The sequence below is a fragment of the Lonchura striata genome, chromosome 20 (genome assembly GCF_046129695.1).
Source record: "Lonchura striata isolate bLonStr1 chromosome 20, bLonStr1.mat, whole genome shotgun sequence".
Classification (NCBI taxonomy): Eukaryota; Metazoa; Chordata; class Aves; order Passeriformes; family Estrildidae; genus Lonchura; species Lonchura striata.
Genome location: NC_134622.1, coordinates 11,398,573 through 11,419,167, shown reverse-complemented (window position 1 = coordinate 11,419,167; position 20,595 = coordinate 11,398,573). Strand labels below are relative to the sequence as shown.

Below are 20,595 nucleotides of genomic sequence, written 5' to 3'. Positions count from 1 at the left end.
GGGGAGTGGTATCTGGAATTTAAAGCCAGTGGGAAGTTCTTACCTCCCCAAGACTGGCAGAGAGTGCAGCAAAATCCCATCCCCTGTGGAAATAGCTGCGTCTCAGACTGGCTTTTTGTCTCTTTTAAATCCCCCTGGCTGTTAGTTTTAATAGGCTAATAATAGCAGGCTGTGTTGTTTACAGCAGCTTATGTAAACTACCCGAGTCCTCCGGGTTTTCCAGCAGTGTGAGTGGTGCTGGAGCAGAGCAGGAGGTGGGGAGCAGCCCCGGTGCTCAGGTGCACTGGCACAGACACACTACACATGGGGAGGAGGAACTGGGCTGTTTTCCATGTGCAGCATTCAAGGTCTCACCACTGGTGTGGTGTGAACAGATAAGGGAAGAGCCCTGCTTCCCCCACTACTTTCTGTTCCTTCACTGCCCTCTGTCACCTCTGTCCCATGACAAGTGCTTGGTGCAGTGCCTGGCTGTTACGTCTCTGGGTGCCAAGCCCTGTGGGGTGGAACTCCGGTGGCTGACCCTGCCGGAGGTGACAGTGCCCTCCCAGCAGGAGCAGAAGTGATCTTCCTGGGAAGGGAGGTAGAATCTGCCTTTCCAAGCCTGCAGAGAGAGGTCAGAGAGGTTTCTGATACTGCAGCTGAGGAGCAAAGTTTGGTAAGAGCATGTGGGAGGGTAAACAATAATTGTCTGGGCTCTTACCTTCTTAAGGTTTCTCCTCAAGAGATGGTGCAAGAAATCCATCAAGTGTTGATGGACCGGGAGGATACCTGCCATCGAACCTGCTTCTCCCTGCAGCTGGATGGCAACGTCCTGGATAACTTTGCTGAGCTGAAGACAATTGAAGGACTGCAGGAGGGCTCGCTGCTGAAAGTGGTGGAAGGCAAGTTCCTTCAGACTTGGGAGGGAATGAGTGAGAGTTTTCTTAGGGAGTGATTTTGGCCACCTGTCAGCTCTTTCCTGTGGTTCCATTTTGAGACCTGTGTGCCAAAGGAGTAAGCAACTGTCTAATTCCAGTTTCTTTCCTTGTTTTTTGGTCATCAGAGCCATACACAGTGCGAGAAGCCAGGATACACGTGCGCCACATTCGGGACCTTCTGAAGAGTCTTGACCCATCAGATGCTTTCAATGGTGTGGACTGTAACTCATTGTCCTTCCTGAGTGTCTTCACTGAAGGAGACCTGGGAGGTATGGGTCAAAAAGACTTCTCTGGTGTGGTCAGTGGTTTCATTCCCTTGCTCAATTAAACACGGCAACAATCAGGGTGTCCTGGGTCAGAGTGCAGGAGTGCAGAGAATACTTCTGCATCCCTCTTTGAATGATGACTGGGGGAGGGAATGCTGCACGTCTGAGAACTGACTTTATGTCTCTGTCCATTCTAGACAGTGGAAAACGGAAGAAGAAAGGTACTGAAATGGAACAAATTGACTGCACCCCTCCTGAACATATCCTGCCAGGTAGCAAAGAGAGGCCCCTGTGTGCCCTTCAGCCCCAGAACAGAGACTGGAAGGTAGAGTTCTCCTGTGTCATTGAAACAGCTGCTGGCACATTCCTCACAGCAAACTGGTGGTCAGGGATTGAAAGCTGAGCTGAAGTGGACTTTGGGATTTGCTCTGCTTGGTGCTTAACAAGTGCTGGGATAGCACTGCTTAGCCAAAAGAATAAAGTCCAGGAGCTGATGTGTAAAACACTGGACATGGAGTCTGGACATCTGCAGAGTGTGGAAGGGCCAGGTTTGCTGGGCTGGGTGGCAGAGAAGGGAAAGCAGCATTCCCCTGCAAAGTCCTGGAGACAGGATCTGCAGGTCACTACAGATTGCCCTTAGCTTTCCCATGCCCTCCCACTCGGATGCTGTTTAGAAGCTGCCATTTGAAAACAAGTACAGCAAGAAATCCATACCCTGTGCAGCCCAAAGGCCCAGGGTGTCTGTTTTCACCCATGTCCCATGGTGTGAAAGGCAAACTGGTGGACTGCAGAGGGCTCAGGAAGCTGTGCTCTGGAGAGCAGGTGCGTTTGTAAGCTCTGTTTCTAGAACCGAGCAAGGGCAGCAGGTAAAAGGGATCTGGCATGTACATTGAGTGACTCTAACTCAAAGAAATTAGTTCCTGCTGACACGAGTTGCTTGTTGTAGCCTTTGCAGTGCCTAAAGGTTTTGACGATGAGTGGCTGGAACCCTCCACCTGGTAACAGGAAGATGCATGGGGATCTCATGTACTTGTACGTCATCACGGTGGAGGATCGGCACGTCAGTATCACTGCCTCCACGCGGGGATTTTACTTGAACCAGTGAGTAACTGGGATTCTTCCTGTCCTGCCCTGAAGCAGCCAACTGGAAAACAACTCAAAAACAAACAGTTGCAGCTTTTATTTTTTCCTGTGGCAGAAACAAGCTATTTTAATTCGCTGCTCACATGGGTTTGTGGGAGTTGCTATACTGGATTGGGCTGTTCAGTCATGCCTGGTACCACTTCTCCATAGTGGCTAAATGCCTGGTGCTTTAGGGAAAGTTTAAACATCCCACAATGTCATCAGCTATTTAGAGCATTTTGAGTTGGGAGGAAATTCTTTCCTGACTATTGCAACTATGACATTTTGCCCTGAAGCAAAAGCACAGCCTGTCAGAACTGCCTGAGCTGGGTGCAGATTTGACTACAAATTATTCCTTTTTTTTTTTTTTTTTAATGGTAACTGTGAGAGGCTGTTGTGTCTATGCCTGTTGGAGCGGCTGTGCTGAGGGGATTCTCTGTTAAGCAAAGTCACCTTTGGTGTGTTTGGGAAGTTCTGTGAAATCAGTCCTTCCCAGCTATAAAAATAAAAGCCTCTCTAGATCCTGGGGATGGCTGAAAAAGGTCTAAATTAAAAAACCGTCAGGGCCAGGTACGGAGTTACTGGCTGTTTCATGTGGGGAAACTAGGTCAGGTCTTTGCTGCCCACCTGCCTCTTGGCCCCATGGTCTCTCTCCCACAGGCAAGGGCACATGGTGCAACCTTTGATACTGTGCATGTATGAAGAGCTCTCAGGCATGTTCCATGTTCCCAGGGTTTGGAAAGTGTCAGGTATGACAATGGCTTTTGACTGGTTTTGTTTTTGTTTTGTTTTTTCTTGCAGGTCTACTGCATACAACTTCAATCCCAAACCTGCAAACCCTAGTTTTCTCAGTCATTCCTTGGTGGAACTACTTAACCAGATCAGCCCTACCTTCAAAAAAAACTTCTCTGCTCTGCAGAAGAAACGGTAGCAGTGCTTCTTCCTCTCTAGTTCCTTGGGCAGCCCAGTGTGAAGCTGGGGAGGCTGAGCTGGCTCTGGGGAGCTGGATGCCAGTGGTGCAGCAGGGATTGCTCAGTGTCTCTGAGCTCGTGTCATGGTGGGTGGTTGGGACATGTGAGTGGAAGCTGCAGGACGACAGAGCACCTGGCTGAACGACTCTCCCTGATCCACAAAAGAGACTGAAGCACAAGTATCAGTGAAAGTAACACAAGAGGGCTTTGTGTAGGCTTACAGTGGCGAGAGGTTGGTTATTTTAAACATGTCTGTGCATGTTAATATTCTGTAATTTCCTCTAGCTCCTATAATAATAACACAACAATAAGGCATTGTTTGATTCTCCTGTCCTTGCTGCAGGGACCATTTGTTCTGCTCCAGGACAGTGGGTCCTGTGCAAAAGCCTGTCATTCTTCAGAGTCACTAAATGAACTGCCTTGGCTCAGCAGGGTGTGTATTGATAGGCACATTGTGTGGCTTTTGGGAGCTCTGCTCCTGCTTCATTAAGAAGATTAAAGTGACACTAGATGAGGGCTGAAATTAGCAGCAGCCTCCAGCCACCACTGTGACTATCTGGCCATTTAAAAATTGCTGTACTGTGTTGCTTTCTGGGCCAGCAGTAGCTACAGATGAGCCCCCAGCCCCTGCAGAGAGCAGACAAATTACATGAGAAACCTTCAGCAGTGCCTGGGCTTCCACTGTGCGCCGCTGTTACATCATGGCCTGTAGGGACCAGTGTGAAAGCACAGGGAAAATTCTCTTGGAATAGAAAGAATTCTTCCTTTATAAGCATCTAATTGCTGTTTCTCCCAAACCAGGGTTCAGAGACACCCCTTTGAGAGGATAGCCACTCCTTTCCAAGTGTACAGCTGGACGGCTCCACAAGCAGAGCACGCCATGGACTGTGTCCGGGCGGAGGACGCCTACACCTCCAGACTGGGCTATGAGGAGCACATACCTGGACAGGTACTGGGCCTGCTCTGCCTGACGACGCTGGCAAGAGTTTTGCTGCCAGCTGTGCTGAGAACAAGTTAACTTGCAAAAAATAACCTCTGTTATTTGTGGGAGTGTTTTGGTCATCAAAGGAAAGCTTGCAGGAGTCCTTGTTCTTCACAGGGCTCTTGACTACAGGGGCTGTGCTTCTCAGGCTGCAGCTCCATGAGCACAGAAGTGACTGAGAGGAGCAGCTTCTGCTCTGGTGTTTATAAATTCCATGTGTTTATAAATTCCATGTCCCTTCTCTGAAGAGTGCCACTGCACAGGAGGCAGACCACTCCCTTGTGCCAGTCAGGCCTGGGATGACTCCTCTGTTTCTGAGCAGACTGCTCCAAATGCTTCAGCTGCAGCTTTCTAGCAAAAGTGGTGCAGGGCAGCAATGGCCAGCCGTGGGCAGCACGTGCCTGCAGTTGCCCACAGCACTGGCTAATGACACCTGCACGGTGCTGCCCCTTTAGTGCCCTTGCACGGGCTGGGCTGATGCAAGATCTGTCCCAAACTGCTGTTGCCTGAAGTCCACTCTCGAGGTGTATTCATTCCTGCTGCTAAGTCACTTCCTCTGAGCTCCACAGCAGCCTGAATTCTTGCCCCTTCCTCCCTTCTCTCCCAAAATGCCTTGTGAAGCAGGAATGCTGCTTTGCCAGCCCCTTCCCACACAATGTATTGCATCCCACAAGGCTTTCCCTCCCTCTTTCAGACCAGAGACTGGAATGAAGAGCTGCAGACCACACGGGAGCTGCCACGCAAGAACCTGCCTGAGAGGCTGCTGAGAGAACGAGCCATTTTCAAGGTAACTGGGGGATATGCAGGTAGCTCCTCATGCAGCCCCTTCTTTGCTGCCTGTGTTCTGGCTCCTGGGACTTGTATTGAAGCCACTAGCCAAGCTTACAGCAGTAAAAGTTAGCAACCTGCCTGCCTGCTGGGAGGAGAGGAGCAAAGGAAAAATTTGCAGGGAGCTTTGGGAGCGTTGGGGTCCATCCTGACCCTGCTTTCTCTCCATGTGCCTCCAGGTTCACAGTGACTTCACTGCAGCAGCAACACGAGGTGCTATGGCTGTCATTGATGGCAATGTCATGGCCATCAACCCCAGCGAGGAGACCAAGATGCAGATGTTCATCTGGAACAACATTTTCTTCAGCCTGGGCTTTGACGTCCGTGACCACTACAAGGACTTTGGAGGAGATGTTGCTGCTTATGTAGCTCCTACCAATGATCTCAATGGTGTGCGGACCTACAACGCTGTGGATGTGGAAGGGCTGTACACGCTGGGGACTGTTGTGGTGGATTACAGAGGTTACAGGGTGACAGCTCAGTCTATTATTCCTGGCATCTTGGAGCGGGAGCAGGAACAGAGTGTCATCTATGGGTCAATAGACTTTGGCAAGACAGTTGTATCGCACCCCAAGTACCTGGAGCTGCTGGAGAAGACCAGCAGGCCGCTGAAGATCCAGAAGCACAAAGTTCTCAACGACAAGAATGAGGAGGTGGAGCTGTGCTCCTCAGTAGAGTGCAAAGGCATTATTGGCAATGATGGGCGTCACTACATCCTGGACCTGCTACGCACTTTCCCTCCAGACCTAAACTTCCTGCCTGTTGAAGGGGAGGAGATGCCAGAGGAATGTAAGAAAATGGGGTTCCCCAAACAGCACAGACACAAGCTTTGCTGTCTCCGTCAAGAGCTTGTTGATGCCTTTGTAGAACACAGGTGAGCAGAGCTCCCCCTTTCCTCCACCTGCAGCTGGTCAGGTCATGGTTCAAGGCAGGACCTTGCTGCACTGTCCTGGGAACATCCCAGCGGAGCTCCCAGAAGTGGCTGTGTAAATGCAGTTATAGGAACTTAATTAACAAGAGGCGAGAACAATGGGGATTTGAACAGGGAGCCAGGGAAAGAGATGGTTTGTGTTTTAGTCTCCAGATCTATTGTTGTTGATTCCTGTCCAAACATTTAGAAGTTCTTCTTTCCCTGCAGGTGGCCTTTCCAATTGATGGTTAGGGAATGGGAAAGATTTATGCTTCTTTTTAAGGCTTTCCCAATGTCCTGAAAGTTATGTTTGTTTCTAGAGACTGGAAAAAATCCTGTGGGCGCTGCTGTAGCCATGTTTGTGGTGGGATGTTTGGGGCACTGGGTGCTGGGGAGGCAGGGGAGCTCAGGGAGTGGGACACGTTCCAGACGTGTGGTGCTCTGGGGCTCTGCTGTGCTGAGTTGTCCTCTCCCTTTGCTGCAGGTATCTCTTATTCATGAAGCTGGCTGCGCTGCAGCTGATGCAGCAGAAAGCCAACAAGCAGGAGAGCTCGGCTGCGCTGGAAAATGGTGCCTGTGCAGAGAACGGCGCTGCAGACAGCGAGAGGCCTGAGTCAGAGGATGGGAAAATAGACGATAGCGTGACTGGGCTTGATCAGGTGAAGGAGCTCGCTGAGACCATCGCGTCTGATGATGGAACAGGTATTGCATCCTCAGCACCAGCTCCCTGGTGGGCTGGCACTGGTGGGAGCTGCGCCAGGCTGGGGGTGGTTGGGGTGATTGATGGTGCTTAAACAGGACAAGCTCTGGCTGCCTGTCAGTGTTGCCTGGCCTCTTTGGGGCAGGGTGAGTGAGGTGTCTGAACCCAGCAAGACCACCAGCCCCTCAAGTCTTCCCTGGGAGCAAGATCCTGGCCAGGCTGGCCTGGGGAGGGCTGGGACCAGGCCAGAGGCCAGCAGTGCATGGGCACCTTTGGGAACCCCAGGCTTGGATTTCTGAGAGTGTGTGCTTGGAGGTGGGGACATCCATGGGGTTTTTGGGTCATCTTATGTGCTCTTATTTGGACTTTGCATCCACTCTCCTTTTACAATTGATTGTTTTTATAATGGATTTCTTCAGAATGTGCCATCATTGCTGTTTTTAGTAACAAAACTTAATTTAATAGCTAGGTCTGTCATTTCCTGAACTCCATGTTAATTTGTATTCTGTTTTTTTTCCTGCACCAGTGGATCCCAAAAGCAGAGAAGTGATTCGGAATGCTTGCAAGGCCGTAGGCTCCATTAGTGATACATCATTTGATATTCGGTTTAACCCAGATATTTTCTCACCAGGTACGTGTGCCCAGAGCTGGGACCAGCCCTTCAAAGGGTGGCTGGGTCCAGCCAGCTGCAGACACACGCTGTGCTGTAGCCAGGACTGTTGCTGGCTTTTGTTTGGCTGGGCAGGGTGCAGGGCTCTGTGTGAAGCACGCAGATGCAGAAGAGAGGAAGCAGCAATGGATTGCAGTGCTGGAGCTACCAAGTGCAGGCGGGGAGCATCTCCCACCCCCAGGGGAGGGCTGTGCTGCCAGGAGTCCTCCTGTGATTCTCCAGCATCCCAGCCATGAGACCACATGAAAAGAGGCGGAGGGAGGAAAAAAATCAAATTTGATCCTCATGTAGTAGTTTGCACAAAAAATAACAATTGTAGTTGAACAACTGATGTTGAAGAGACCTCAGTGAAGGGCTGGGTTTGTTCTAATAACATTTCAGTGAGCAGTCACAGTGCCCTTTCACATGCATCACACATGAATTTCCATTACTTGGAGCCATATTTTTAATTGGGAAATTGAGAAGCTCCCAGAGTGTTTCTAGGGGTGAATACTGGGGCAGTGTGCAGGCACATTGCAGGATAATGGCCAAACCATTAAGTCTGAACAGCCCAGCCACTGCCTGAACACAGCAGCCAATTCTCTTCCCATCAAAACATTTATAGTTTGAGATAAGTTTTAGAAGCATTTTTAATTCCAGGGAGACGATTACTCTTAACTTTTTACCTGCTCTTACTGTGTGCTTTGTGGGGAGGGCTTGTTTCTGTGAGTTGCTGTGGTTGATGCTCTTTCTCTTTTCCTCTCCCAGGTGTTCGCTTCCCGGAGTCGAGCAAAGAGGAGGTGCAGGACCAGAAGCAGCTGCTGAAGGATGCTGCTGCCTTCCTGCTGTCGTGCCAGATCCCAGGCTTGGTAAGGAACCAGAGCCAGTAGTGAGGCTGCCCTCAGAGCTTGGCTGCTCTGAGCAGGCAGTGGCCCTGGTGACCCCTGGGACAGCAGCTTCACCTGAGCAGCTGCAGGCTCTGGCACTGGTGGGGGAGCACAGGGAACAGTGTGAGCATTGCGTGCAAGGCACGAGGGATTTTCCTTTTCCCATTTTACATCATGGCACAATTTTCTCACCTAAATCCAACAACAAAAAAAAAAATTGGCACTGGTAATTAAAGCTATTGCTAAGAGTTTAGGACAATAGAGACCACATAAGCCATCCTCCTTAGCCCTGGGCACCCTTCACAGCTTATTGTTTTAGCTAACCCTGGCTGTGACTCAGTCGGTGACTAATAATTTGAAGTGAACTGGGGAATTGTTTTTACTAATAGCAGTCATTAAAAACTCCTTTAGTAAGTCTTAAGCATTTTGGATGTTACCCATGCACCTGGCCACATAAGAAATCCCAGTTTCTCCCTTCCTGGGATGCTTGCTGAGTTGATGGCTAATGCAGCTGTCAGAGCAGGCACTGGAACTGGCAGGGGAGAACTCATGAGCTCTACTCCAAGAGGTCCAGGAGTTGTTGGTCTTTTGTTAGGAGAGGGTTTTCCTTGTTAGAAAGTTTCTTCTGAACTCTAAATCCACTAATTCTGTAGTCAGTCTTTAAACAAAAAATAAAGTGAGTGAGCCAGAAAAGGGCTCAGTGGTTGATACTCCAGTATATAAACCCAAAACACTGCACAGGCCTGTGTGAGAGCAGGTTGCAGACCGGCTGCTGTAGCAGGTAGTCCTGTGCATATCAGAGAGGAGCTGGTGTTACTCCATGACATGAATTAAACAACTGTTTATCAGCACTGCAGCACAACTTAACATGCAAGTGCCATTTGTCCTTATCAGCTCCATGTGCACAGCTCCACGTACTCTTTTAATTGGAAATGGCAATTAGTTAGTGATTGTGAGGCCCTTAAAGAAGGTTCAACCTGCTACTTGCACAGGTAGGAGTTGTTTTGCCTCTGAGAGAGTGTAGTGCTGCTCTTTCCCTGCTGAGACACAGGAGTGAAACTGGCCCTAGTGGCAAGGACCTGGTCCAGACTGGGCTGGCTACTGCAGGTGTCCCCCCTGGCTGTGTTACCATGGTGGTCCCTGGTGTTACAGGAGGTGTTACCCCCCAAAAGAGTCTTATCTGGGGTCAGTGCCTGCTTTCAGGGCAGCCCTCAGCCCAGGTAACGGGGTGTCTACAGTGGCATTGGGAATGCCTGTCCTGCCTCCTGTTGTGGGTTTTTTTAAAATATTTTTTTAAATGGAAGTTCTTTCCTTCACGTTTGTCCTCAGTAACTGTACATATCCTGCAGGTCAAGGACTGCCTGGATCACACGGTGCTCCCGATGGATGGGGCGACCTTGGCTGAGGCCATGCACCAGAGGGGCATCAACATGCGTTACCTGGGCAAGGTGATCAACTTCATCACCAAGACCCCCGGCCACGCACAGCTGGATCACATCTTTGTAAGCATCAGGCTTAACATCGGACAGTTCAAACCACTCTGGCATCATTTGTCCCAGGGAGATTCCCACTTGGCCAGTTGTTCTCTCTCTGTGTAAAATAAACAGCTTCAAAAACAGGGGAGGAGGGAGGAGGACCTGTAAGTGGTGGCTGGAGAGGTTTTTATTCCAAATCCTTAATGGATTTCATAATGTTAGGAACTGTATCTTTTGGGGTAGATAATTGCTTCAGGCATTCCCAAATCTAATAGTGAGTAACACAGTTGGGTTTTCAGCCATGCATTTTTTGAGCCTCTAAGACACATCTGGGCTTTGGATCAAACTCTGAAGTGTTGTGAGTGTGGTTGCCCAGGAGCAGGCAGGGGCTGGGCTGTGGCAGCCCCTGAAGCACTGCTGGAGCTGTGCTGAGCTACACCCATGGTGGAGGTGCCAGGGGCTCCTCACTGGCTCCACAAGGGCTGTCAAATGCTCTTGCAGTTCTGTGCTGGAGGGAGAATAGTGTATCTTCTGCAGATCTTGCTAGAAGACCATTTCAAAAGCCCAGTGTATTTTTTCATATTCCTGCCAATGCACTCAGTCTGTTCTTTGTTCCTTTGGGTAGAAAATTGGAATCAGTGAATTGATCACTCGATCAGCCAAACACATCTTCAAGACGTACCTCCAGGTATGACCTGCAATCTGACCTCTTGCCTCGTATGTCCTCCCTAATGACTTTTTTCCACAAACAGATCTGTTTGGGGTTCTCTTCTCATTAGGCAGTTCCTGGGGGTTGCATGGCAACGAGAAGTACAAGCTCATTAGCACTGAAATAGGTACAGGCCTGTATGTAAGGGAAAACAAGTTCCCACTTGAAGAAAGCTTTCTCAGAGAGCAATCATTCATGCTTTTCCTTCCCAGATCCTCACTCATTATGTTGGAGGCTTTTAAAAGTGAAATCACAGCTTGTTTTCCTTGTAATACTTTTTCCTCTTAAACAGTGTTGCTTTTGCCCTTCTAAGAAGCCTTTTTAATTGGCTCAACACTACATATCCTTGTATGTGTTCAACACTACATAGCCTTAGCAATACACCTGGCTTGGTTCCAGTGCCAAAATCTTCTTTGCACTGTCCGCTTTCTGTCCCAGGTAGCAGCCCAAAATGTATTTGCCTACACTACATTTCTGTGTGTAGGCATAGACTTAATTCTGCACCATTGTAACTGTGCTAGTGCCACTTGTACATCCTGCCTTCCTGTCCCTCTCGTGGAAGATGCCCATCTTTGTGTAGGACTGGGTGTGTGTGAGGCTCGGGCTTGGAGCAGTGCTGTGGGATGGCAGGTGTCTCTCCTGACTGATTCTGGTGTCTCACTGTAGGGTGTGGAGCTGTCAGGTTTATCTGCCGCCATCAGCCACTTCCTCAATTGTTTTCTGAGCTCCTTCCCAAATCCCATTGCCCATCTTCCAGCTGATGAGCTGGTCTCCAAGAAGAAGAATAAGAAAAGGAAAAACAGGAACCTTGGCAATGCTGATAACACTGCATGGGCAAGCATGACCCCTCAGGAGCTATGGAAGAATATTTGTTCAGAAGCAAAGAACTATTTTGATTTCAGTCTTGAATGGTAAGTGGAGATAAGTGGAGCAGGTGACCCTGGCTTGTCCCTGGATTCACCAAATGGCCTTGAGCAGAAACTGCCCTGAGAGCTGAAGCTTCTGTGTACTTTCTGCAGTGAGAACGCTGACCAAGCAGCTGAAGTATATAATATACAGAAAATCACCCTGCTCCGTGAAATCTCCCTCAAAACTGGAGTCCAGGTAAGATCCACATACTCCCTCACTTGCCATCGTGTTCTGTATTGAGGAATATTCTGTCCTGTATTGAAGAGTAAGTGCAATGTGTTCTGCAGGCACAGCACGAGCCCCAAAAGGTCTTTGTGGTGTTCATGTTGGAATACAGGTCCCAGCTCTGGGATTTCTAATCCAGTTCTCTCTTAGGGTAAACTTGCTGGTGTGCCCTTTGGAAGAACAGCTAGCCTCACTACAATTGCAGTGCCTTCTCGCTCCTCTGTGGGCTGCAGGACAAGAGCTGGATGAGCTCTCCTGTCACAGGTTCAGCGTTGTCACCACGGTGCCATTTTGCCATGTACAGCTGGTGGTGCACACCTACCTCTGACCACCTTGGAAAGTTCTGTCCTAGGTTGTGGTACAGGATATGTTTTGACTGTGACTCCACATTCAGAATTTTGCCCCTTTTCTTGCCAAGTGCTTATGGAAGTGGTAACTGTGCCCTCCACTCTCTTTGGTCCCTCCAGATCCTGCTGAAGGAGTACAACTTTGACAACAGGCACAAGCCCACTTTCACAGAAGAGGATATTCTTAACATCTTCCCTGTAGTGAAGCATGTAAACCCCAAAGCCTCTGATGCTTTCCACTTCTTCCAGAGCGGGCAAGCAAAAGTTCAGCAAGGTACATATAATATACCCCCTGTGCCTCTGCCTCTCAGAATGACCACTGGTAATGGGAAGAGCAGGGTATGTGGGGCATGGCCAGCAGGACACCCCTGCCAGCCCCGGTTTGGTAGAGAATCCTGGTGTCCATCTGGAACACTCCTGCTATAAAGCCACCAGGAATGAGCAAGGATGGGTCAGGGCAGTGATATCCTTCCCCCAGGACAGTGACCTGTGTCTGTGTATCCCACTGTTGGTCTCACTTCCTGTCTCCAGCAGTGTTAGAGGTTATCTTATATATATATATGTGTATATATATATATATATATATATATACATGGGTATACCTTCTTTGCAGGTTTCTTGAAGGAGGGCTGTGAGCTCATCAATGAAGCCTTAAACCTGTTCAACAATGTGTATGGTGCTATGCATGTAGAAATTTGTGCCTGCCTGAGGCTGCTAGCTCGGCTCAACTATATCATGGGAGATTACTCAGAGGTAAGCAGGGGCTCCGAGGGGATCTCCTCAGTGCTCTCATTCCTTCCCCATGCTTGCTCAGGCTCACAGCATGGTGTGACTTGCCCTGTGTTCTGTTCTGTTCTGTTCAGGCCTTAAGCAATCAGCAGAAAGCGGTGCTAATGAGCGAGAGGGTCCTGGGCATTGAACACCCCAACACCATCCAAGAATATGTGAGTATGGGGAGCTGTGGGAGCAGCAGCACCTCAGGGGTCTGGCTGCAGCCTGAGAGCCTTAGTTCGTGTCTGCAGCTGGAAAAATTTGCATTTTCCTCTCTTCTGCAGCTTTCTTTCCAGAATTCTCCACTTCATCATGTTTTAAGATCCTGCAAAGTGAAAAGCTGAGTGTGTTCTGCATGCTCACTTATTTGTCCTGCTTAACCTAGGTTTCTTGTGTTTGTCTGCTGCATCTTTATTTAGATATATTAATTCTCCGTGCTTTGGCCCTGGGCTTATGTCAAAAACAAAGAGGAAAAAATCCCTCCCCAAAACATAGAATATGCAAGCCAGGTTGGAAATATTCTGCAAGGCGTATTAAGAGAAACTGAAATAAACCACGAGCTTCCTCAGTGCTGTGTCCTCAGGGACACCTCAGTGGGACTATGCATCAGCCAGCAGACCAGGCCTTTCAAAGTGATTGAAGTCCTTCAGCCAGTGAGGAAGACTTCTTATTCATGTGCAGCTAAGGAAAGGTGTGGAAAGGTGAGATTAGTTTCCTTACATTAATGCTGGGTCCCTTCTCTTGTCCTAGATGCACCTGGCTCTGTACTGCTTTGCAAACAGCCAACTCTCAACAGCACTGAACCTGCTGTACCGTGCACGCTACCTCATGCTGTTGGTATTTGGGGAGGATCACCCAGAAATGGCACTCTTAGATGTAAGTAATTTGTTTAAGAGTCTTCAAGTTCCTAATCTCTGAGAAACCCCTTGGCCTTTAAGATGCCCACATAATGGCTGTTAAACGTTTAGGCAGTGCTTTTCCTCCCTGGGTCATTACTGGTTGGTGCCATCAGATGAAGGAAAAAAGGAGTTTGACCCTTTTTAGCTGGGAGGGTCAGCCTGTTTGCTGAGCTCTGCACTGGGATACTGCAGATGGCTTTGAGCACCTGTAATCCTTAGGAAAACTCCTCTGTTTATCATGTTCTTGTTGCGCTGGCATAATCTGGAGAGTTTGTTACCTGCCTTGTGCCTGGATTGTTTGGGCCAGGCTGCCATGGGGGACGGTGGTCCCTGTCACGTGTTACTGCTGCAGGGACTGGCCAGGGGTTGAAGCCTTTCTGGCAGTGACACACCTGTGGGGTCCCTCTGCTCACAAAGCAGGACCTGCAGTGTCAGTGTGTCCTTCCCAATGCCTGCTTCTCTGTACAGAACAACATTGGCCTGGTGCTCCATGGGGTCATGGAGTATGACCTGTCCCTGCGGTTCCTGGAGAACGCCTTGGCCATCAGCTCCAAGTATCACGGCTCCAAGTCTTTGAAGGTTGCACTGAGGTGAGGCAGGGTGGGGTGCTGGGCTGGGTCACTGCTGTCAGAGCGAGGACAGTCACCAAGTACTCACATGGGAGGGTCTGGGCTTGAGAACTGGATATTCAGTCTTGTCCCAGAGCCAAGGTCATGGTGCAGTATTCCAGTTTGTTATTTCAAAAGATGAGGATCCATTGTTCTTAAGGTTAATTGGGGGATCTGCTGTGATGCTGCTTGTTAAAAAAAATCTGTCAAGATAAGCCTGGTCCCTGTGGACTCTCAGTAGAAAAATGTATGTGGGAAGTAAAGGTTGGAGAGCCTGTAAGGGAATTACACTGGGAGACATGGACAGTATGTTAAATGCTCATATTTAATTGTTGCAGCCCTCAGGGAGGGATCTTTGAGAATAATTTAATGTGCTTTTGTCTTTTGCCATAAAGTTCTGTATTTGAATAAAACCCCCAAGTGGCTTCTGTGTGTTCCCAAGGGAGCTGGAACTGGTGACACTTGTAGGATCTGCTCCCAGTGCCCACTGCTGCAGTGCTGGGTGCCCTCTGTCCTTCAGTGCAGAACTGGTTCTGTCAGCCAGGCATGGCCCACTCCCAGTTCTTGCTGCCACATTGCAGCCATCTGTTCTCCATCAGGCTGCAAATCAACCTGATTAAACACCTGCAAGAGCCTCCCTTGTTTTCTAGTGGCTGATGAATGCGCAGGCTCCAGAGAGTCTTCAGCTGTCTCTCAGTGGCACTGGGATGCTTGGACAGGCCCATCTCCTCCCACAGAGAAACACTGCCAAACCCAGCAATTTCTTTTTCATTCCAGAAACACCAAGGCCAACAGTCCAAGCCAAGTCAGCTCTCCCAGCTGGTGAAAGCCCAGGGGACTCAGACCTGGCTCTGCCTGAGGGCTGCAGCCTTCCCTCTCCAGTTAATAAATCCAGCCCCAGGGTATTCCATTTGGATGTGCCTCTCCCTTCAGTTCACTGTTGTGGCCTTCAGCTTTACAAAAGATGCCCAGCTCAGTCTTTACCTCTGTAGGTCACTTCTCAGCATTCCAGCTAAAATCCAACCTAATTAGTGTAGTATTTGAATCTTCAGCTGGGCTGAGAAATAACTCCTAGGGTGCTGCATTGTCTGCTTTGACACTCGTGTTAAGACTTTCAGCCCAGACACTGATGGCACAGTCACGCTCGCTGCAGCACAGAAATGTTTCTTCTTCAGAGCAGTGACTCAGCCCTTTTCCTTCCCTCAGCCACCACTTGGTTGCCCGAGTGTACGAGAGCAAAGCAGAGTTCCGGTCAGCTCTGCAGCATGAGAAGGAAGGCTACACCATCTACAAGAATCAGGTGATGAGTGGCCCCACTGTGCACGTGTGAGCTGTCGCTGCAGGGCCAGAACTGAGCAGTTCCACTGCAAACCAGTGCCCAGCCTGGGGCCTGGAGGCCTTTCCTACCAACAGCTCTGAGCGGATGCCAGGGAGTCCTTGTAGGGCCAGGGCAGAATTGCTGCCCTGTGCAGTAACTGCCCACTGCTATGCCAGGGGTCTTTGCTCAGCTTCCTGCAAATGTGTCCGTGCTCTGCCCATGGCTGGACAAGCACTTGTGTTGTGGCATGGCCCCACATTCTGGTGGGGCTTGGAAAAAACTGGTCTCTTCTTCCCATGTTTTGTGCCACTAGTCTTTAAATAGCAGCTCCAAACTGGTTTGGTAGTGAGCTCTCAGCCTGGCTGCTCAGTGAAACTCCTGCCCCAGCCCGGGGCTGTCTGAGCACGTCTGCAGCTGCACGGGGTGACTCAACTGAGCTGGCTGAGGGCACAGCCCAGTGTGGGGAATGCTGGAATACTGGTCCAGGTGGGGGGATGCTGGGCTGCTGCTCCTGGAAGAAGAGCCCAGTGCAGGGAATGCCGCTCACCCAGCAAATATGCTCCCACTTGATGAAAATGTGAAATGTTGATAAGAAGATTCCCAGAGAAACTGTTTTACTGGTTTTTGAATGCCAAAGTAGAATCCATTTTGCTGAGTTCCTGTAGGGATGCTGAGCTGGCAGCATCCAGGTGTGTTCCCTGGGTTGGGTGCCTGCTCTCACTTGTGATGCTGAACCTTTTTTCCTGTTTCCCATCAGCTTGGTGAACACCATGAAAAGACCAAAGAGAGCTCCGAGTACTTGAAATACCTGACACAGCAAGCAGTCGCTCTGCAGCGCACAATGAACGAGATCTACAAGAATGGCTCCAACGCCAACATCATGCCCCTGAAGGTAGCCCGGAGCACTGGGGAGCGTGCTGTGCCAGCAGCAAGCTGTGCCCAGCTGCTCCTGAGGGACACAGACTGTCAGGAGGGGGTAGTGGTTGTCCCTTCCCAGGCAGAAGCCCTTGCTAGGGCAGTGGCTCAGACACAGTGTGCTCTCATCCGTGTGGATGGGGCACGGCACTGCAGGGTGCCTGGGGAGCCAGTGGGGTACAGGGACAGCTCCTGGGGTGAGAGCCTGGCACACCTGCACACAACCCTGCCCTGCTGCTGACTCACTGCCAGGCAGCAGGTTGCTCAACCCAGAAATACTTCAGTTTCCTCATCCTCAGAAATGCTGTCATCTTTCACCAGATGCTTTGTTCTCCTTCCAGGGATGTTGTGGTTGGGGAGGCTGGGCAGGGAGCGCAGAGGGGCTGTCTTACCTTACATGGAGCAGCAATGACTGGCCCTCCTGGGCCAAACCCAGCTGCTCCTGCCTGCCTCCACACCTGGCAGAGTACCCGGCCTGAGCCATGGGCACTCTCCCTGCCAGCAGATTGGGAAAGAAGGTTCCAGCTGCTGGGAGGACAGAGTGGGACAGTGCTCTGTGCGTGGGTGTTCTCCCTGTGGAGAACTGGCAACAGACCTGAGGAGTTCATGGCAATGAAGGGAGAACAAGGACCTTGAATCAAATAAATGTCCAGGGAATTGTGGCCAGTGAAGAGGCTCAAACCCATAAAAACAGCACTAAAGGGTTTACCCTTGTTAAAATACTTAAAGGAGGGTGGAAAACCCAACACATTTTGGAACTGGCACCATGATGTATTTAACTGAAGTCCTGTAGGGTTCAGCAGGAGCTCCCTGCAGGAACTGGTGGGAAGCTCTAGATGGTACTTTCCAGCTTAGGATATACAGAGGTAGATAATGTAAATGATGCCATTTTCTCAACCATTGGCAAAGGGATGTGCTTAGCACTTCAGAGTCCTCTCTAGGTTGCTAAAACTTCTTTTCCCTTGTGATGTAGTTCACAGCTCCCAGTATGGCCAGTGTCCTGGAGCAGCTGAACATTATCAATGGAATTCTCTTCATTCCACTAAGGTACAGTGATTCTTCTCGGTTATGCCTTTAGAAACAAAGTCTGTATTGTCTTAGTTCACAAGAAAGCAGAAACCAGCTCCCCAGATTTCTTTGTTTTAGCCAAGATCCCAATTCAGGCCTTGATGAGCATCATCAAGACCTGCAAGCAGCAGGACTATTAGATTTTTTTTTTTACTTATTAATAGCTGTCTTTCATACTTCTAGTTGAAAATCGAGCCAAGACTGTTGTTCTAAGGCTGCAAATAATCATTGGTGGTAAAAATGCAGCATCAGCAGCTGGAGGCTGCCTGGCCATCAGAGAGATGAACTCCTTGCTCTGCCCAGCCCCACTGAGGGAGCAGACTCCAGTGCCTCTTCAAACCCAGCCTGGGTCCTGGCTGTGCTCAGGCATGGCTGAGCTGTGGGGGAGGGAGGTGCAAGCAGTGTTCCCCCATTGAACATGACCTGGTCCTGGTGCTTCACCATTCCCACAGCCAGTCTAATGTCTGCTCCCCTTCCTGCTTTCCCCTTCAGCCAAAAAGACCTGGAGAACCTTAAAGCTGAGGTGCAGCGACGCCAGCAGCTCCAGGAAAGCCTGAAAAGTGGGGAACAGCTGGAAGCAGAGGACAAAGCTGTGGAGGAGAAAGAGGCTGAGCCGAGCATGCCTTCTGCTGCCATCCCCTTAACACAGAGCTCTGCTTAACATGTACCTCGCTTAAAAAAAAAAAAAAAAAGTTTAAACCACCCTTTTCTGAATCTGGCCCAGGGCCTTAGCTGCCCTCGGAGCAGCTCCTCCTTTTTGACAATGTTATTGCACTGGTACAATTAATACACAATGCAAAGAACTAATCTGAGCAATGTAATCTGTCTGCCCAAGCTTGTGTCTGCCACGCGAGGGGAAGTGGCCGGAGGCAGCACAGACCCGTCCTGGCGCGCGGGGCCCTCCTGCCGTGTGTGTGTCCGTGTCGTGTGTGTGCGCAGCAGTTATTTCTACTTTGTACATATGAATTCCAAATGAACTGTCTGGAGGAATGTAACATTTCTCAGGTCATTTTTATGTTGACTAAGGACACTGCTTTGCTAAACCAGTAAAGAACCAGCCCCATCACTGCTCCACGTTCTTGTAAAACGTGGATTCCAAGCCAAAAGATTGATTTCCCCCCAGTCACTATTCAAGCTTGGGCTGAGAACAGCCATATTTGTCACTGAGATGACTGAAGCCTGTGATATGTGGAAGTGGGGGATGTACAGCATTTTCTACATCAGGATATAGCCATGGGATCCCTTTAAACATTTTTTTCTATGTTTGGTTGGCAGTTTGGCAATTCAGTGGGGTTTTGTAACATTCACATTCTAATTTTCAAGGTAAAGAGATAGATATATATATATAGATATATATATATATATAGATAGATATATTATATTCACTGTTCCACCTCTGCCTCTGCTTGCAGTTGAATAACTTGGGATATTGTATCCAAAGAGTGATGGCTTGATCTTTAAAAAAGCGCACAAACTTCCATTGCAGTGGAAACCCCAGTGCCTCAGTGAGGTGGGAATGCAGCAAATGAAGGCTGAGCTAAGGGGAGTGAGGAGGGAAGCACAGACCTATTTAAGAGTAGGGGAGAGGGGAGGAAAATTCAGAAATAGAGAGGCCTGGTGTCATTTGTAACAGGAGCTGTTGACACAGAGCTGAGGGCCCTGAACCTGACGGAATCACAACCCCAAAACCTGGTACTTTCTGGAAGGGGTTTAAATAAAAACTGAAGTTCCCCCAGTACTGAAACCTCTGGCAAAGACCTTTGTCGCTGGCACTAGGAGCTGCCATTGCTGGCAATGGACGGTACTGAATGGCAAGTGCCACTAAAGAAATCCTCGTCTCCCCTCCCACAGACAGCCTGTGGGGCTGTCACTGTCCTCAAGCAGGTAAGATGTGGCTGCTGCAGGCCCTGGGATGCCGACAGAGCTGAATGTCCCGTTTCCCAAGCAGATCAAGCTGTAGAAGAAGGGTGGGCTGGCCGCAGCCCCGCACTGCCGGCGCCCAGCCTCTCCCTCCCTCGCGTTGTCTGTCCTGGATCGTGCCCCGTGCTAATCTGCGCTGCTTCTTTTACTGACCCTTGGAGCCAAGTGCTGTCCCTGTGCTCTGTACCCTCGGTTTCCTGTCTGACCCTACAGGTATTTGTAACTCGGGGCTGGGCGGGGGGGAAGGAGGGAGCAGCCTCTGAGGTGTTGGAGGCAACAAAGCAGAGTCTTCACTGCAAATGAACTTGCTCCTGTTAGAAAAATTCTGAATTTCCTGGAAAGCAATCAATAAATGACTACAGTGCATCTTTCCTAAAAGATTTTTCTTTTACTAGTGTCTTACAGTCCATTAAAAGCTTTTTAAACTCTTGCAGGTATTTTTTTGGTTTCTTTACTGTTCGGTGCAAAGTGTTGGTACCAGCACTGGAGACACCACTCCTGTTCCTCTGAGCGGGAGCAGGGGGGGAGAACAGCACCAGCTGATCCAGAGGCTTTAAAAGCTGTAAATCAGTACCAGAGTCACAAACCCAGCCCAGAGGGGGTAGGACCCACAATCTCTGCTGTCAGAATCCATCTGTGCTCAGGGAGAGGAGTCACTTTGCCCTCTCATCCCAGGGGAGATATGGGAGCAGGGACACAGCTTTGCGGATGTTGTACCCATGTGAAATGAAGCTGAAGGAGACAAGTCCTAGCTACTGAGGCTTCACAGCTGAGCAGCTCCAAAGGCAATGCAGGCTGGTAAATAACTGCCAACATCTGTCTGTACCTCACTAGCTCTTTTGGATTCTGGGGGTTCTCATTACCTTGCTCACAAGTTCTTAAAACATGAGTGCAAGAATTGATTCAAACGGGCTCTGGGACCCAGCTGGAGGCAGGCAGGTACTCAACCCATTCACTGAACAACATTCCAGCGCCCATCAGTGCTGGAGTGGGACTGGAAACACCTACAGAGCTGCTGTCAGCACACTTGCTGCACAAGCAACAGCTCACCCAGCTAAGGGGGAAAATTAAATTTAACTGCCCATACTGTTCTTGACTCACACCTGAACCTGCCTTGTGCCCCCTGTGAAACGCACTGCTTGTGGACATAGGAAGCTTTCCTTTCAACCCTCACTCCAAAAACCACTTCTGTGCCACCC

General features: G+C 49.7%; 1 protein-coding gene across 2 annotated transcripts in view; it reads left to right on the top strand.

The window, feature by feature from the left end:
• Window positions 1–19,825, top strand: part of CLUH (CLUH binding protein of NUMT mRNA) — a 31,819-nt gene extending 11,994 nt beyond the window's left edge. For both annotated transcript variants that reach the window (XM_021533069.3, XM_077787609.1), the window contains exons 3-26: window positions 710–881; window positions 1,043–1,186; window positions 1,381–1,508; window positions 2,130–2,284; window positions 3,107–3,232; window positions 4,078–4,225; window positions 4,953–5,045; window positions 5,266–5,960; window positions 6,481–6,698; window positions 7,223–7,327; window positions 8,114–8,214; window positions 9,582–9,734; window positions 10,333–10,395; window positions 11,083–11,327; window positions 11,436–11,520; window positions 12,018–12,171; window positions 12,511–12,650; window positions 12,761–12,841; window positions 13,419–13,544; window positions 14,036–14,157; window positions 15,382–15,475; window positions 16,251–16,385; window positions 17,382–17,455; window positions 17,969–19,825. In XM_021533069.3, coding sequence (XP_021388744.1) covers window positions 710–881; window positions 1,043–1,186; window positions 1,381–1,508; window positions 2,130–2,284; window positions 3,107–3,232; window positions 4,078–4,225; window positions 4,953–5,045; window positions 5,266–5,960; window positions 6,481–6,698; window positions 7,223–7,327; window positions 8,114–8,214; window positions 9,582–9,734; window positions 10,333–10,395; window positions 11,083–11,327; window positions 11,436–11,520; window positions 12,018–12,171; window positions 12,511–12,650; window positions 12,761–12,841; window positions 13,419–13,544; window positions 14,036–14,157; window positions 15,382–15,475; window positions 16,251–16,385; window positions 17,382–17,455; window positions 17,969–18,137 — 3,726 coding nt within the window. In that variant the 3' untranslated portion in view covers window positions 18,138–19,825. The remainder of the gene's footprint in view (window positions 1–709; window positions 882–1,042; window positions 1,187–1,380; window positions 1,509–2,129; window positions 2,285–3,106; window positions 3,233–4,077; window positions 4,226–4,952; window positions 5,046–5,265; window positions 5,961–6,480; window positions 6,699–7,222; window positions 7,328–8,113; window positions 8,215–9,581; window positions 9,735–10,332; window positions 10,396–11,082; window positions 11,328–11,435; window positions 11,521–12,017; window positions 12,172–12,510; window positions 12,651–12,760; window positions 12,842–13,418; window positions 13,545–14,035; window positions 14,158–15,381; window positions 15,476–16,250; window positions 16,386–17,381; window positions 17,456–17,968) is intronic.
• The last annotated feature ends 770 nt before the right edge of the window (window positions 19,826–20,595 follow it).